General features: G+C 51.0%; 1 protein-coding gene across 2 annotated transcripts; it reads right to left on the bottom strand.

The window, feature by feature from the left end:
• Nucleotides 1-1295: 1295 nt before the first annotated feature.
• Nucleotides 1296-12695, bottom strand: LOC128913807 (cytochrome P450 2W1-like). 2 transcript variants are annotated; one of them, XM_054212027.1, is made up of 9 exons: nt 12443-12695; nt 9753-9915; nt 7646-7795; nt 7395-7552; nt 6442-6615; nt 5297-5435; nt 4735-4919; nt 4045-4186; nt 1296-2269 (listed from the first exon to the last, which is right to left on the bottom strand). In XM_054212027.1, the coding sequence occupies exons 1-9, from the start codon at nt 12638-12640 to the stop codon at nt 2079-2081; spliced, it is 1500 nt and encodes a 499-aa protein (XP_054068002.1). In that variant the 5' UTR covers nt 12641-12695; the 3' UTR covers nt 1296-2078. The 2 variants fall into 2 exon arrangements, with proteins under 2 accessions (XP_054068002.1, XP_054068003.1); XM_054212028.1 differs by lacking the exons at nt 9753-9915; nt 12443-12695 and having other exon boundaries at nt 5297-5438; nt 7646-7805.
• Between the last annotated feature and the right edge of the window lie 4235 nt (nt 12696-16930).

Here is a 16930-nt window from a genome sequence, read left to right as displayed (position 1 = left end):
AGCTGAGTCATAATCGATGTTCTGCCATCGTTTGGCTGCGCAAGTAAATGGGAGGCAGGCACTTTCTTTTGCAGAGGTGTATTCTGCAGTGTGCTGGGGAGCGATCGCTTCCATCTGCCAGCGCAGGCACAAGTAGGGTGCGCTTTTCGCAGGAATCAAGGAAACCTGTTTTCCTTCAGTGTTTGCACCTGGTAGCCCGTGGCTCCTGTTGAGGCAGGGGTCTAGCGCGGGCCGCTGGATTCCTGTGCACGGCCAGCGCTGCCCCGGGCCCGGCTCTGCCTGACAGCAAGTGCCAACGCAGAAGGCGATGTCCAAAAAGAGCAGGCTCTGAAGGCTGCTGTGCCGTGTAGGAAGGGATCCATCTCTCTCCTTTGAAGCCAGGACCCTGAGAGCCCATGGCAAGGGATCAGGGCTGAGGTTCCGCCAGGGAATTCATGCGGATTTGAACGCAGCCCAGTTTTGCCCCCCAGAGCCCTAGATTGTTGCCATATCCCTTTTGAGTTCCTATTGCTTTTGGAGGGGGCTAGAGCAGGAACAGCCCTGGCCTCTCTGAAGCCAAAGGCAAAAATCTTCTTTGATTTCAGCAAGGCCAAGACTTCCTTCACTGAGTCGATATGTGACTTGCTCCTCCATTGCTTTACCTGTCTCTCCCCACCTTCCCTGAAGAAGACCCCATCCTGCTGCCACCACTCCTCACGAGTGACGTTGCCAGCAGGTGATGCTTTGGGAGGGCACGAGGTGAGAGGCTGAGGGTGCGAGGCACCTTTCCTGGCGTTTTCGTTTCTGTGTTCGCAAAGTTGGGTGGCAGGCATATGAAGTATAACGAAGACATGGGATTAAAACTTTATTTGGCTCCCTTGAAGGGGGAAACAAACAATATGATAAAGCACATGATAAGAAAACGCATATGAAGAAGTGGCAATTCACAGGCAGATAAATGGATGAAAAATTGCCTGAGCTACACATCAACTGCAATAAGATTGCGGAACGTGATGGCAGATAAGGGTGCTAGAGGCAGGGAAAACAGCCAGACAAAGCTAGAGAGGAAAGGAAAGCAACCCAAACCAGGTCTCATCTAATCCCCCATCCCGGTTCTTGCGTGCGTGCGAGCGATACCAGCACTGTGAAATTAGACACCGTTTGCAAGGCAGTTGCCTGGCTGGTTCCAATGGCCGGGCCATCCCAAACACCAGCCCGACCGCTGGCCTCGGCTCTTAGCGTGGCCCAGGAGGGCTGCAGAGAGGAGCAGCGTTTGCTCCTGTTGAACAAGGTCAGGAAAGACAGGGATCCATAAAACCAGAAGTGGGTCTGTGTCAGTAGCCTTTCGTGATGGGTTGCTGGTACAAATCTCACGTAGCCTTGTGATTTAGACTGCAAACTTCGAAATGTAGATCTTTCATTCGGACTGTGAGGCTGCGTTGAACTTGGTGGTGATGACAGCACTTGCTTATCTAAACGACTTTGCAGACGCTGGGGCATCTTTCAGGACACTGTTCCAGGGCAGAATTACTCCATTCTCAAATCACATGCATCGATCTGTTTTTCCACTCTCGGTGTTTGACTTGGCTGCCTAGTCTGGTAGGATTTTGCTAGAAGCTATGGATACTAGGGAGCTTGGAAAAGTTCAGGAAGTGCCTGCAGACGGTTCAGGTGTGTGACCCACAGTGTATTTCTGTGGCTTTTAGCAAACAGCAGTCTGTCTTTCCTCAGAATTTTGGGCAGATTTCTGTGACGTTATGAACCTCACTGCTTTGCCATGGGAGCCTGGGTGTCACACCTGCTCCTGATGGGCTGCATCCCCTTTGCGAGACCTTCTTCTTGGTCCCTCCATTGGCTCCCTGCACGGTCTGTCTTGAGAAGAAGCGTGTGTTTGTCAACCATGACCACGGTTTCTAATTGATCACAGGCACGGGAGCAAAGAGGGGGTCATCAGCCTGTGGGGCAGATGTAGTGGTGGAGAGCAATGGAGTGGGAGCGGATGGAGATAGTGGGAAGGGGATATGACAGAGTCCTAGCGTAGCTAAGCCGGGTCTAAGCAGCTTCCCCACTTGTTGGGTTGCTCTTCAGCAAGGCTGTGGTCATTCACGCAGGACAGCACAGGTTGCCTGAGGCTGAGGCCTTAATGTGAAAGTCGTTTGGGGGACGGTAAGGTCCAAGTCAGACTCTGAAACTCCTGGCTGGGGTTGAAAAGTAAACGTCTGCAGCAACCCTACAAAGAAGACAAACAGCTCCATCTTGGCGAGGCTTTCTCCAATGCAGTTCCTTCGCCCTGCAGAGGAAAGCAATGTGTTTACTTGATGGAATGAGCAAACTAGAACATTTGCCACGGACAGGTTGGCATCTGAGATGTCATAATGGAAGCAGGAGTGAAACCTTGAAATGCACCAGAGCGTTTCGGAGCAGAGGAGCCCATGTTGCTAAAGGTACCTGTCCCGGCCACGCTGGCACAGCGTGCCTGCCTGGTGTCTTTTATCCCGCAGCAAGCCGTAGCCATGGTACAGCCTTATTATGTATTTGTGATGTACCCTCTCCTCTCCTTAGCTCTTCCAGCCCCCTCAGCACCTTTAACCCTTTCTCTTTGAAAAGCAGCTTGATAGAAAAATGCCACCTCCTCCCAAAGAGGTATGGTTTGAAACCCACTTTGCTTGTGGAATTTCTCATAACATCCCACTTTTAGAAAAGACCGTGTTTCTTCTTTCCTACCCCATCTTTGTGCTAGATTCTGTGCCCTCGTATGACAGTCCCTGTATGGGTGAAGCATGTGGTGGACAGCGAGGACTGGCTTCCTGATGTCAGAAGGCGCTGCTGGGGGTCTGTGGTTGGAGCATGTTCTGGAATCCCTTCAAACCATCCTTTCAGAGGAACAGGGTAAGGTAAAAAAAAAAAAAGTGTAAGATCACGTGGGAGGGTTTGTAGGATTCTGTAGGAAATTTCCCTTGATAGTACTTATGGGCTCCTGCAGTGTTGGGATTTGTTAAACTCCCAGCAGGACTACTCCCTCCAGCTGTGCCCCCTCGTCACGCACGCTGCTGCAGCCATGGAGGGCATGGGCTGGGCGGCAGGCGTTTCTGGAAATCAGCAACCTTTGGAAGCATTTGTGGCTGTCAGGAAGGCACTGTGTCAGTGATATCTCTTCTTTTAGGATGGCTCAGGGGAGAGTTTCTGGTATTTAACAACTGTTCCTACCATTAGCTCAGTTGGAGTCCCAAAAGGCTTGGGTTTCTGAGGCTCCAGAGGGAAAGAATGCTAATTGTATTTTGCAGGTGAAATTGAGATTTTAAAAAAAAAAAAAAAAAAAACAAAAGAAAAAGTCAGTGACTTGACCAAAATGGCAGTTGGGAGCAGTGTCAGGACGCCAAGTGCTCTATTACCTCCTCTAACCACGGGGCTGTGCTTCTTCCTCTAAAAGACCATGTCTTGCAGGGAATCTTTGGGAGCTCTTAAAAGTGTCACTGGAAGAATCACCGTCCGAGGTGATTGGTGGGAACAGTCCAAGGCCTTGGATTTAAGATTTCGGTTTGATGCTGGGTCTCTGCTGGCTGCAGTACCCAGCCAAGGTGCGAGGCTTATTGGGACCCTCCTCCTTGGCTCTGGTGGGCAATGGATGAGGTCTTGTCCATCAGAGCCACTCACAAGTGGGACTTGTCTCAAGACAGGACTTGAGGGTCCCTGGATTGTACCCTCACTTCCAGGAGCACTCACAAAACCCTGCGCGTAGCTATGCTGGCGGCCCCACCAGTCCTGTCTGATTATCCACCTACTCCTAACAGCTTTAAGGCATTTTTCCACCTTCTTTTGGATGCAATATATCTCTTTGTCTTCTCTCCTGTCGAACCTTTGGGAACCAAGCCCTTCGGTGGTGGGAGAGGTGTGCTCTGTGAGCAGCCATTTGCCTGGATGCAGAATAAGTGACTCCGTTCAGTTACCTGTTGCTTATTCACCGAGTTAAAGGCAGTCCTTAGCCATGAAGACCACGTTAGTGTCTATTGTAATAAAATGGTCCTGCCATAGCCTCAGCTCTGTGCAGATGAGCCCTTTACCTACCTATGGAGAAGGGCAGGAAAGCCTCTCTCTTTACAAAATTCCCTTCGGCGTCAAGGAAGTGGTTGGGGTTGAACTGATGTGGTGTCTCCCATTGTGTCTTATCCAGCAGCACTGAGGTGAGCGACGGGATTACAATTATACCCTGAAAAAAAAGTATTTGAAGGCACAAAAGGTATGAAAAGTGCTGTGTTTTGGTTCATTTTGTGACACAGACTTTGGTGTCCCAGGGGTAGGTGGAGACCCTGAGGGTTTTATCCCATCAGCCAGTTGAGAGAGAAGGCAGTGAGATTTTCCCAGCAGTGCCAAGGATTGAAGCCAAAACCACACGGGTGCTGTGAAAACCTCAAGCAGAGGCTCAGATCCTGTAAATTCCCTGGCAGATACTTCACTGTGCAGATGGCATCAAGGAGGTAAACCAGGGTCACGCGTGGAGTGAGGAAGTCTTGAACATGACTGGATTGAGTCTACAATACTAGTCTCCCTGGACTCAACATGGTTGAACAGACTCAACTAGGACACAATAGTCCTACAATACCAGTCTCACAGATTCAACATAGAAGTTCTTCTGGGGATGATTTGGATACCTGCTTTGAGCTGCTGTCCTATCATTCCCTCTAAAGAAACCAGTCTCTAGTGGCACTGGCAAAAACGAGGAGGGCGGCGTGTTCCTGGGCTGGAGCAGTTACCTACCTTGGGAAGGAAGTAGCCCCTGAAGTGGGTGTCAACAGCAGTGCAGCGGGGAACGTGGGGCAGGAGCGTGATAAACCTCTGCACTTCGTGTAGCACCGCATTTGTATATGGCATGTTCTTCCGATCCTCATACGTGGCCCAGCTTCCAGCTTTGACAGTTCTCCCAATCTCCTCCTGCACCTTTTCTGGAAGGAACAAGCACAGTTGGGTTCCAGCAAGAAAGCCAGTTCCCGATTCGGTTTTGGGAAAAACATATTTTTCCAGGGTCTGGAGGGAGAGGATTCTTAAAACACCAGCCAGCGTTTCCCTGCTCGGTTTCTAGTTCGGACACATGGATGGGTTGGTTCCCCAGCATCATACTTGGTTCTCCGTTCATCCTCTGTCCCAGCAAGGCACAGGGACTATTTGATTGTGACTTTGACCAGCATCTAATTACATCAGGAGTTCATAATAATAGAGAGATGGTTCTTAAGACAAAAGAGCTCCTGTGGATCTGCGTCCCGGCCTCTCCCCTTCCCATATCTGCCATGCCACAGACAGAGTATAGGCGAAAGGAGCTCACTTTGAATCTCTGGGTATTTCATCATCAGGAGGATGGACCACTGGAGCGTTGTGGCTATGGTCTCTGTTCCTGCCATGACCAGGTCAAGTATGGATGCTATTAAGTTGTCGTCATGGAAGAGGCTGTCTTTCTTGTTTTTCTCCTTGAAAAACACAAGTGGTAAGAAAGGTCTTAAAGCCATCAGTCTTAGTATTCAGCAAGCTTGGGAAACACCGCGTAGCCTACAACACTGTTGACTATCATCTTGTGTTTGTGAACTGGGTGTTAAAATAGACCTGATCGTGAATGCAGAGCGTTCACCTAAGATGGGAGCACCAAAGATGGAAGGTTTGGAGTGGAGTTCTGATTCAGCACCCATCTCCACCCAGAAGCAGGCTGAAGCCCGGAGCCAAATGCTGTTCATGGACTCAGGCTCACAGGTTTGGAAAGAGCCCGGTCTCTCCCCTGTACAGGAGGACATTCAGCTAATCCCAGCTCTGAGGGACGACTCCTGCCCGGGGGCAGGGTTGAATCCTCAACAACGTTCAAAGTGACCTTTCAGGTCATTTCTGCTGGGCTTTAGGACCGTACTAACACTTCCTCCACGTAGCCGGGTAGAAGGCTTTGTGCCTAAGGTTGGCCCAGATCCAGAAAGAATTAAAAACTCAGATCCCAAATATTTTGTGCTGAATGAAATCACCTGATGTGTGAAACTGCCAAGTCTCTACTTAAGTACGATGCAGGGCAGGGCTAGGGCTTGTACAGATGATTTATTATCCAAGTACTTTAGGCGGATCATTCGTCTTGGAGCAACAGTATCGATGATTAATTGATTCGTTGTTGTAACAGGAAAGGCAGAGTCACCTCTCATGTGAATTCATGCAATTGCTACAAGGAACAAGGAGCTGATCTCATGTTATTAGCGCTGCTATTTCAGGAGTGGACGGGGAGAGTGGCTTTTATATCTTAATTTCGATAGAAAAACCCCTGCAGTAAATTACACCAACTGTAAGAGAGTGGCGTCTGATTTCAATACCACTAGAGTAACAGCATGGATTTTAATAGGTTTACATGACATGACTGAAATCAAGACTCAGCAACGGCTTTAGCTAGAAAAACCCAAAGGAGACACTGCAAACAGCCAACAGGGCTAAGCAGTCAAATACCTCGTGTTGCTTGAATATCAGCGCATCAATGTAGCTCCTCACGCTGTTCTCGTTGATATCCTCCCTGCTTGCCTTGATGTATTGCCTTAAAATGACGCGCACATCTTCTATTTTCCCAAGCATGATCTTGTGGGTTTTGAACAGGAATCCGAGGAACGGGTAGAAATTGAAATACTAATGAGGAGTTAAAAAAGAGAAGCGTTAAGTCTGCAGAAATATCGGCATGCCGAAACAGCTTCAGGTGAGCATTGTCTTGTCGTAGTCGTGTCTTAGCATCTCGGGGACTTCCCGGGCAGATTTTCACATGGGAGGGCTTTGCAACCTTTGAGCCTTTATTTAGTACTACCTAATTTTAAGCATTTGTGCTGTTCTGTAGGAACCAGTAACAGCCTGGTCAGCCTCTCAACAAAGCTGGGGCTCCAGCGTGCCAGGCCACCAGCCGGTTTAGAACAGTATGAGACTGGTTGGTTTTTTCCAACATCGGGATTTCCAACGTTATGAAGGACGGGGGGTGATAGTTTGAAGATACACAGAGTTCTCCCGGTACTCTCCAAGGAAGCATTTTTGACGCAGCCTGTGAAATCTCACTCGCCTGGACATCAGCACTGAACGTGCCTTTTTAGAAAATGCAGCAGAGGCAGAGAAAGCCTAGATGGTGCAATTATTTTGAAAATGACAAAAAGAAAAAAATCTGTGGAGCTAAAATAACCATAGTTCGGTTCTTATTTTAGCTCCACACAGATGTGCAGGATGGTTCAAAAGGAGAGTAGCAAAGGGGAATCTGCTGCACACTTGTGGTGACCAAGGTGGCGTGACAGAAGTGTCACGTTTTACGTGTAATGGCTGGTTCTGAACATTTGAAAACTGCAGAACTAAAGCCTAGGGTTTGTGAAGCTCACAAATGTAACGTGCCAGTGTGAAAAAAACGTTAATCTGTGGGACAGGTTACTTACGTTCAAATACGGAGATCCCAGAAGGATCATAACTTCATCTATGAGTCTTAAGAGAGTGAGAAATGTTGGGTCCTTGTAGTCAAACCTGTCCCCGAAGAGCATGATGAAGGTGATGTTGATGGGAGCACAGTTGAAGGACGTCAGGCTGAAAGGTTCCCCTGCGAGGGGAGGAGGATGGAAACGTTAGTGAGATGTTGCTGCAGCAGTGACGCACGTGAGGCTGTGCAGCACCGAGATGGCCTCCAGCTCACCTTTGAAGGATTTGATCATCTCGATGAGGAAGTGAAGCTCCTCGAAAATTCTCCCTTCTATCATTTTTTTCCCCATGCCGAGGTTGCGCATGCTGGATACGGTGAACCTCCGAGTTGTTCTCCACAGCTCCCCGATAGAGAAGAACAAACCTGGGGAGGCCGTGAGGCATCGCCGCTGGGCTCACGCACGGAGGAGCCCCACCGCCCGGAGCAAAATAGGGGACTGGATGAGGAGGGATCTCCACAAGTGTTTCTGCTGCCCAGTTTCCCATGGATTTGGGGACTAAGGGTCTCCCGTTTCTCTGTGCCCCATCCCTGTATCCTCTCAGCTCCATTCGCCCAGTCCCACTGAGCCTGTCGTTGGGGAAAAACAAGGTCCCACCCAACCCGCTCTGCCCCAGCCCTCTCCTGAGTGCAAGAGAGGGAGGTATGGTTTCAGACCAGAACTGCTGGCTGTAGAACTGGGGAGAGACGTTAGTCTAAGTCAATCACGCAACTTTCTGAACCTGTTTGGTTGCAAGTCTAAGGCCTCAAGCAACAACCTTGTGTCTTTGAAGCTTCTCCCCTCGTCCTATTCCAGTCAGACAGATATTTTATCTATATCCCTGTCCACGGCAGGGGGTTAGAACTAGATGATCTTTAAGGTCCCTTCCAACCCAAACCCTTCTATGATTCTATATGGGATGGGATAATTCAGTCTCCTCAGCCCTGGTTGGTGCCGAACTGTTTTATGGAGATTCCCAGCAACGCTCTATTTCCAGCAGTGGTAAAAATAGTGTCATTTTGTAGAGGTCGCTGAGCTCGTGACTTGATGATCACTGACGCCACCAAGCAGGGATGGGTATTTCATCCTGTCAGGGTGTTGGAAGTAGTGAAGGAAAAAATTTTGTCAATAATCCAAAGACTATCTCAGATTGTGTCAATGGAAAAGCTGGATTCCAGCACCTCACATCTTCGTCTTGGCTGCAAGGTTTTGAAATGTCTCTGTTTTTTCTAGAATAAGCACTGCTTCAAAGCAGTGCGGTTTTAATTTGGAAAGCAAATCTTCTTGCTCTAAAAATGTCAAAGCAAATTTCTAAACTCCATTTTTAATTTTTCTTTAATTCAGGCAATTTCGTCTGGATCATTCCTTTTCTGCAGACAGCTTCGGAGTCAACAAATTGGCATTTTCTGAAGAAAAAATGTTTCATGGGAAAATTTGTGACCATTGTTACTTAGTCCCTGTGAATTTACAGCTTTGGGTCGTCTCTAAGTGTCCCAGAGCTGGGCTGAGAAGGTAAGTGTGAAAGGACGTATAGTGCAATATTGACAGTCTCCCACGGGGATATTTTGCATGTAAATTAGCTCTGAAAAATGCTTTTCTCCCTATCGATTCCTTTCCCTTGTGTAGCGACAAATTCATATATTGATATTATGGCTGGGTAATTTAATTTCTAATTGTGGTCCCAACTTCAGCCTGTGACCAGCATCTAAAGCTGCCTTTTGGATGCTCAAAGCTAAAGCCTCAGCTGCAGCAGAGGATGGAAAACAAGGCAAAATGTCCTCTGAAATACTCCGTTGCGCTGGAAAAGCCAGGGGGTTGGTTGTGGGGGCACATTCCCGGCCTCAGGCTATTGCTTCTGCCTGAACCTGTTTCCCGTGGCCCACCCAAGAGATTTTGTGGGGAGGCGAGGCACGGGGGGCTGATGATGGCCAGAACTGTGGCACCCGGCCACGGGAGAAAGGGAGAGACCCTCCAGCCAAACCAGTTAGTCCAAAGTCCCCCTGGAACCCTGGGGAAGGTTTGTAAGTGTGGTGGTGGTGGAGAGCCGCCCTCATTGACGTCTTACAGAAATTAACCCCAGAATGACCACGCTGCCTTTAAAAATCCCACTCCTCACCCTCGAACGTTTAGGATGCGGATCGGGCGCAAGCGCATTAGCGAAAATGATGGCAGTGAAAAGCCAGGAGGAAATGAATGCGAGGAAAGCCGAATCTTTTCTGTCGGCTTGGCTTCGGAAGGGTCCAAGGGGGATGTTTAAAAGCCGGGCTCCGGGGAAGCACAGTTAGGCTGGCACCAAGCGACGGTGTCGTCCCTCCCGCCCGCCCCCGCTCATTTCTCTAGTACCGTTTCCGTTCTGAATTTGATCAAATATTGGGATGGATGGTCTGTCTACAAACTCCTCTGTGTAGTTCACAAGCGCGTCCCGCACAACTTCGTACCCGGTCAGGACCACAACCTTCTGGAACCCAAAGTGGAGGGTGAAGATGGGGCCGTATTTTTCTGCAAGCTGAAAAAGAGGCGAGCTGTGACGGTCGGGAAGGGAGGGAGCGTGCCGGGGGCAAGCGCCCCTTGCTTTCTCAAAGGACGCGTTACGTCCTGGTGCCCTGCTGGGAAGGGCTGCAGAGCCGCTGCCGGCGGAACAGCATCTGTGAGCTCATCGCCGTCAGACACGAGGCATTTCATACGGACACCTGCCTGGCATCCGTATGGATTTTAGGCTTATTGCCACGAAAGAACCCCCACCCCCATCAGTGCATTACTGATCTGGTTCTGCTGTTAAGGAAAAAGTAAATGAAAAACAAAAAAAACCCACCTAGAGTTAAAGACTGGACCTCAAATGGCAACACAGGTTGGCAAAGCGGAGAAAGACGAGACCAGGGAAGATGTTTCAGTGCAAATAATGACGCTGTTGCACAGAAAAGGTTTGGAACGATGCTCCTCTCGTACCAAAGCGCTCCTGCGTCCCTGCTCCTAGGCAGAGGAGCCGTTTGCCCCACGCCAGGTGTTTAGTTTGCCCTGGATGACCACAAATTGCAAATCCGTGCCCCTCTGCTCGGACCTGGCTTTGGCACCTAGAGCTCAGCTGGGCACAGGAGGGAAACCCAGGGCAGGGCAGGAGGCTGCCTGGACCGCCGGCTGTCCCCGTGCTTGTACAAAGTGATGCTGGCTTTGCTCTGAGAAGGCTCTGGATGTATCTTTGCCACGACACAGAGCAGATTTTTCACTGCCATACGCCCCAGGACAGATTCTCCGCAGATCCCCACCAAAGCTGTGCCGAGCCGGGCGGTTTACGATGGCGACGCGGTGCCTTGGTGGGGCTGAAAATCCCTCCAGGAGCGTGCGGTCCTGCTGGCATGTCCTACCTGCGGATCCCCGCTCCTCTTCAACAAGGAAAGGGGTCTGGGAGGGGAGTGCGTCCCCTGCATCGGGGACCGAGGGAGCCTGAGTAGTCCTCCTACCTCCGCCCCGGCTGCATCTTGCTCCCTGGCAGCTTGGGAAGAGCAGCTGGGGACAGCCCAGAAGGGTTTGGGCTGGAGCAGGGTGATGGGAAGCCACAGCTCAAATCCCAGCCTGGGCAAACACAGGGTGTACGTGTGCCGCCCCAGTCTGCGCCCGCTCCCGCGGCTGCTTTCTCAGGGGAGAGGCGGCATCCCCCCAAATCCCCCCGTCAGGGTCCCCAGCCAACAGCCACTGGCGCCTGCTGCTCCCTGCAGTCACCGCGTTCTGCTCCGAGTGGAGGAGTTGGACCAAGGAGGAAACTTAAAAGCTGAATTTTTACAGCCAGTTGAAAAATAGAGAACAGCTGATAATACTGCTGCACGCGGCAGACAAATTAATGCAGGATCAGAGATAAATGAAATTTAAAAAGACTTTTTTTTTAGTAATAATCTGTTTTTTGGGGGTTAGAAGCAATAAAAATGCAGTGGCACTGTTCAGTTTCTGCCAGCTGGCTTTGTGGGGGTGAGATGGAGGGGTAACCCCTCTGGAGTAATCCCGAAGTAAAGGCAAACATAGGGAATACCCAACGCAGCCTGGCAGGTGATGAAAGCACGCGGAGGGAATTCCGCACGGCTGGTCGGAGGCTGCGGCAACGTCTGCCCAGCCCCGCTGGGTAAACTTACCCCAGCCCCGACATCGTCCCCAAAGCCACCGGGTGCCAGAGCCTCCCCCAGGGCAGCACCGGCCGGGGCTCGGCTGCTCCCAGGGACGTGCCGGCGTGTGCTGAGCCCCGGCGTGACGGCACCCGTGTCGGCATCTCCTCGGGACCCATGTCGGCATCTCCTCGGGAGCCGCCGCTGCCTCCGCGCTCACCCTCGCCCCGGCCCTGGTGCGGGGGGATCCCCGGGGGTGCCGTCCGCCCCGGCGAGGAGGGACCCGGGCAGGCTCACTCGGAGACCCCGGGCTCGGCCAGCCTCCTCCGGCGCCGCAGAACAGTTCACCTCCGTAAGCGGGGTAAGTTGTCTTAATTACAGGTTAAGAGAAGCGCTTACAGGCTATTCGTTCTGGTTGCTTTGTGCAGCTTTTCCATCCCTCTCTTGTAGTGCCATCTAGATTTTAATGCGTATCCAATTCATCAAGAGGGAAGTGGATTTTGCAGCGAGGAGTCTGGATTTTGGCCCTCCCCGAAGCAGTTTTGGGGTCCCTGCCTGGTGGAATTCCCCTTGCCAGTTCCCCAGGGCAGAGGGGAGGGAAGCAATTTCATTCCGTGTTAGTTATGTCCTAATGCTTTAAAAGATTTCTGGGTGTCCGAGCTGTCAAATTAATATTTCAAATCCCACAAGCATTATATACTTCATGTACATCATCACAATTACATGAAGAATTCCCATATTACCCAGAGGTCTTTTTTTAATGGTTGATCGCTCGTTGCATCAACACAGACACTGGCTAGAAGAAGCCCGGAAAAATATTATAAAGCAATTTTCGCACCTTTACAATTTAGTTTGAATTAAAAAAGACAAAAAGTTATCACTGATATATCCCAGGCAGCTTTAAAATCTATGAGGGTCTGGGTTTGGGGGTTTTTGTCCTACCTTCATTAGTGATTTATCTTGCCTTCTAAGATCCACCAAGTGCAGGTTACCAATGATCGGAAGAGGAGTTGGACCAGGAGGAAATTTAAAAGCTGAATTTTTATAGCCAGTTGAAAAATAGAGAACAGCTAATAATACCGCTGCACACAGCAGACAAATCAATGTAGGATCAGAGATAAACGAAATGAAAAAAGACATTTTTTTTCAGTAATAATCTGTTTTTTGGGGGGGTTAGTAGCAGTAAGAATGCAGTGGCACTGTTCGTTTCTGCCAGCTGGCTTTCTGTTTGCGCTCTGCGATTGCTACAAGCACTCGATTCTTATTAAGGTTTGTAGAGTACCTAAATAAATAGTGCATACTCCACCCTCTTTAAACACCTCAGAGAATGTGGTCTAAGCAGTTTGCAAAGCCTGTCCAGAAGTAAAGAGAGTTTCAAATTACAAACCCGTGCATGTGTGTGCAAGAACATATACATGGGAGAAGGTGCTTGGCATTCCTCTACAGCCTCCTCCTCCCCCGAGACCTCAAGGTCCTTCATTAGCAGTACTATGACCCTCCAGACACTCCGCTGACACGGGGAAACGAGTAGGTTTCTTTGAATCCTATTAGAAACCTCCAGATTCAGGTTTGGGTAGGGTTTGAGGTCTCCGTGTTACTAGAAAGACAAATAGTATCGTTACGGGAGTCTTTCTTCAGCTTTCTTGATGTCAGGTGGAGATCAAAGGTTGTTAACAAGGGTAAAGCCCGTGTATCCCTGGGGGCTGTCGCCCATAAACTGTTTCTTCAGGTCGTCTCTGAACTGCCCAGAAGGGACGGGATTTCAGACTTTGTGTCTGAAGTTGAGGACGTGTAATAGCTAGCCACGGAAAATTAGCTTGGATCAAGTGATCATGAGTGGATTCGCCAGCGGAATGGAAAGGCAAAATTAGATTTTAAAATTCTGGGAGGATTCTTCATGTTGCAAGAGCGGCTTCTAAGAGATAGAGGGAAGAAGTTAATGAAGTTAATGAAGCCAGCTGAGCTGGCAGGCTTCAGAAGGGGAACGGGACAGGGGAATGAGATTAGTTTAAGTCAAAGATACAGAACGCCTGGAACTTGCATCCCTCATAAGGGTTTAAATCTTGTGCAGAAGGAGCTGAGATCTCCCTGGTTGAATAGTGGCTTTCAGGAGGATGTTGGGAACGAAGAGCCAATGGAGTAAGATTGTTCAGGGAAGAAAGAGCTGTCTTACGTGACCAGGAAGCAGAAAGCTAAAGGTACATTTATCCAAAGGTTAGATCATATAAAGGCTAATTATTCAGCAGATATGGGGCCTCAGCCTCGCAAACGCAGAGCAGGCAGGGCAGGAAGCGGACGGAGCGTGCAGGGGCCGTAGCTGTGGTCAGCGCGGTCCCGGAGCAAACGGCCGCGAGGTTCCACGCTGGAGCTGCCGGCGTGGTGTGGAGATGTCACAGGGCGACAGCCACCCAGAAGCAGAAGAAGAAAGTGTGTCGCAACATTTCTGGGACTTTCTCTTTTTTTTTTTTTTTTTTTTTTTTTTTTTTTTCCTCCCTCCTTTTAATTAGTTTCCAAGAAATGGGCTGGAGGCGATGGTTTCCCCCAGAGCGTGCCCAGGATGACTCAACGCCGCCTGCTGCGGCGGGCGAGGAGGCAGAGGCAGAGGCAGGCAGGACGGATGAGGGCTGGCGGGGGGGCAGCGCGGGGCATGGGGATGAGACCCCGCGATGGCACACGCTCTGCGCCCCGCGCAAGGCCTTTGTTCCCGCAGGGTTTCGTTTGACCGGCAGCGCCCTGGGGTGAAAACCTTACGTCTTGCTGCCGCTCTCCTGGTATTTCATCCTCGCCCTGGGAGCCGCTGAAATCATACAAAGGCCTTTCAGAAAGAGACTTAAATTATCTCTGAAAGGCCGGGGAGGGGGGAGCGCGTTGGGTTTTGTTAAACCAGGCTCCGAGTGCAATGCATTAAAAATGACAAAGGTGAGTAAAGCTCTTGCGATGACAAGAAATTCCTGTCTCAATAATGCGTCTGGTACGTGTTTCGCTCCGGAGCCGCGCGGCTACGTGCTGCCCTGCCCGAGCACACACAGAGCCCAGCACACAGCGCCCGCCGGCGCTGACACCGCTCCGGGAGGGAACGCTGCTGGGGTGGCCAGGCTGGCCCCCCGTCCCTCCTGGCCAGCCGGCAACCCAGTGTGAGCCTGGTGGTGCTGGTGAGGGCCTGGAGCACGGGCATCACCCACCCACCCTGCCCGTTAGCCAGCCTGGGCAGAGCCAGCCGGGAAAGCACCAGCCCTGCATCCTTTAAATTAACTTGAATCCCCCCCAAATCTCTGTGCCTTCCCTGCCAGTCCCATTCTTGACCAGCGGTGCATCCAGGTAACTCCTCGGATAACTCCTGTTGGATTTTACTGTGACAAGTTCCTTTTAAGCAAGGGCAGGAGCCACAGGAATCGCTGTAAGAGACCCGTGAGCCACGTCCTGTCTCGGACAGCAGTTGCCATATTCTAGAGTTAGAAATTAAATTCTTGCCCTTGGGCTGTTTGTGGCTACGAGCGTTGCTCACTATTTGCACTGCTAAACGTGTCCTGGCCGCGCGTTGCCCAGGGATCCCTGCGCTCTCCTTTCCCTGGGGGGGTGTTAAAGGTGGTGCAGCCCAACTCTAGCATTTTGACCCGAAATCAGTTTCATCCTGCAACGCCAGATAGATCAACAGCAACAGGGCAAAACGGTTATTTATTAAGTCGAAGATAAGGTCAGGCTTGCGGCAGCGAGACTGCAAATAGAGCGAGAGCAAAGCAAACGTAAGCGAATGTAGCAGCGGAGGCTTTCTGGTTCGACAGCCTGCGGACCGACCCGTGAGACGTACCCAGGAGCTGGAGCTGGCCCCGCGGTGCGTGTGCGGTGCGTGTGCGGTGCGTGTGCGGGGTACAAGGCACAGTACAACTCTTAGCGCGCTGCCTTTAGCTGCGTGAACTAAAGCTGGGGTGAAGCGTCGGTGTCTTGGCCAAACCAAGACGGCGCTGCTTTGTCATCCCTTCCTGTTCTCCTGCTTTCTTTCCTTCCCTTTGCAGCACAGATCAGCTCTGGCTGACAGCAACTTTGGGTTTATGTTACAGATTGACCATAACCACCCCCTCAGCTTCTGTAATTTTCCGTTTCTGCCTTTTTCCTTTCCCTGCTAACCTGCCTTTCCTGCCTCCAAACCGACCCAAAAGCATCTCCAGTGACTCCCTGCTCCCTGACCCACGTGTGGTTTCCCGCTGTGTCGCAGCACGTGAAGAAGCCACCTCTCCTGTACCTGCACCGCCGTTCGGATTTCACACGCGTATCCCGCTTCCCTCAATGCGTGTAGCCTTGCGGGTACAGCAGTCGTTCCAGCTCCTAATGCCTGCTACACGAAATAAATCATTAATTGTAATAATCAACCAGCTGCTCTAGGAGAGCCGCGGTCTCTGGGCTGTCACCAGCTTCCTGCAGAGACCCCGTACAACGAGTTAATGGTACAGGTGAGCGACTTGGTGACGAGGTCTAACCTGCTTCTCCTTCCAGACTCTATTACCACTTTTACATCCATTTGCACAGTGACTACGTACAAAATGCTATTAGGCTTGACAGTGATGGAGGGTCTCGGCTGGCAGAACGTGAGCATTGTCAGCTCTGAATTTGTAATGTCAGGCCACAGCACTTCTGCAAGCACCGAAGTTCTGGTTGCAGTTCCCGTTGCCCTGCTCCCGCTGTGTGCTGGGCACCCGTAACGCCCACGGGAGCCCGTGGGATCTGCTCAGCGCTGCGGGCTGATCTGCTGCCCTGCCGGAGACCTTGCTGCCTATCCCCGACCCAAGGAGAGCAAGACAGCTTGAAACGCCAGGGGCTGTGTCTGGTGTGGAGCTGCAGACGGACAGCAACGTTTTCTAAAGAGTTTAAGCCCCATTTTCAGTCGCGTGGACACCCCACCTGAAGTTTGAACGAGACTGAAGTTTGAATTGGGAACCTGTGGATGATGGTTCACCTGCAGTCAATGGAGGGGGTGAGCAAATCAGAGCTAATGGCAGTTGAACCATGCACCGAAAGAGCCTCTCTCCCTCTGTGCAGGGTAGAGAGGATCTGGAGAGCAACTGTGGCTACGAAGGTGCAAGCAGAGCCGAGGCTGAGCCTCTCCCAGCTCCGACGGGAGCGCGGCAGTCCTGCTGCATCGCCCTCACGCTGCCTCAGCCTCGTGCCCAGCCCTAGCCACGCTGATTCAGAAACCCTTCGCTTCCTGTGGCTGCTCATTTTCTGCCAGTTTAGGGATCTAAGGTGGCCCAGTAAGGGATGGGACAATTGCCGGAGCCAGCGCGTAGCCGGGAGAGGTGAGGGGGTGGTAGCGATGCCTGCCTTAGAAGCAGAAAGCTGCTGGACTGGCCCCATCATAAACGGGCTCTTCAGCATAAAGTGCTTGGTGTGAGTCAGAATGAACCCACTTCCCAAACCCCTTAGATGTTTTCTGAT

Source organism: Rissa tridactyla, chromosome 8, assembly GCF_028500815.1.
Source record: "Rissa tridactyla isolate bRisTri1 chromosome 8, bRisTri1.patW.cur.20221130, whole genome shotgun sequence".
Lineage (NCBI taxonomy): Eukaryota > Metazoa > Chordata > Aves > Charadriiformes > Laridae > Rissa > Rissa tridactyla.
This window is presented reverse-complemented; position numbering and strand designations above follow the sequence as displayed.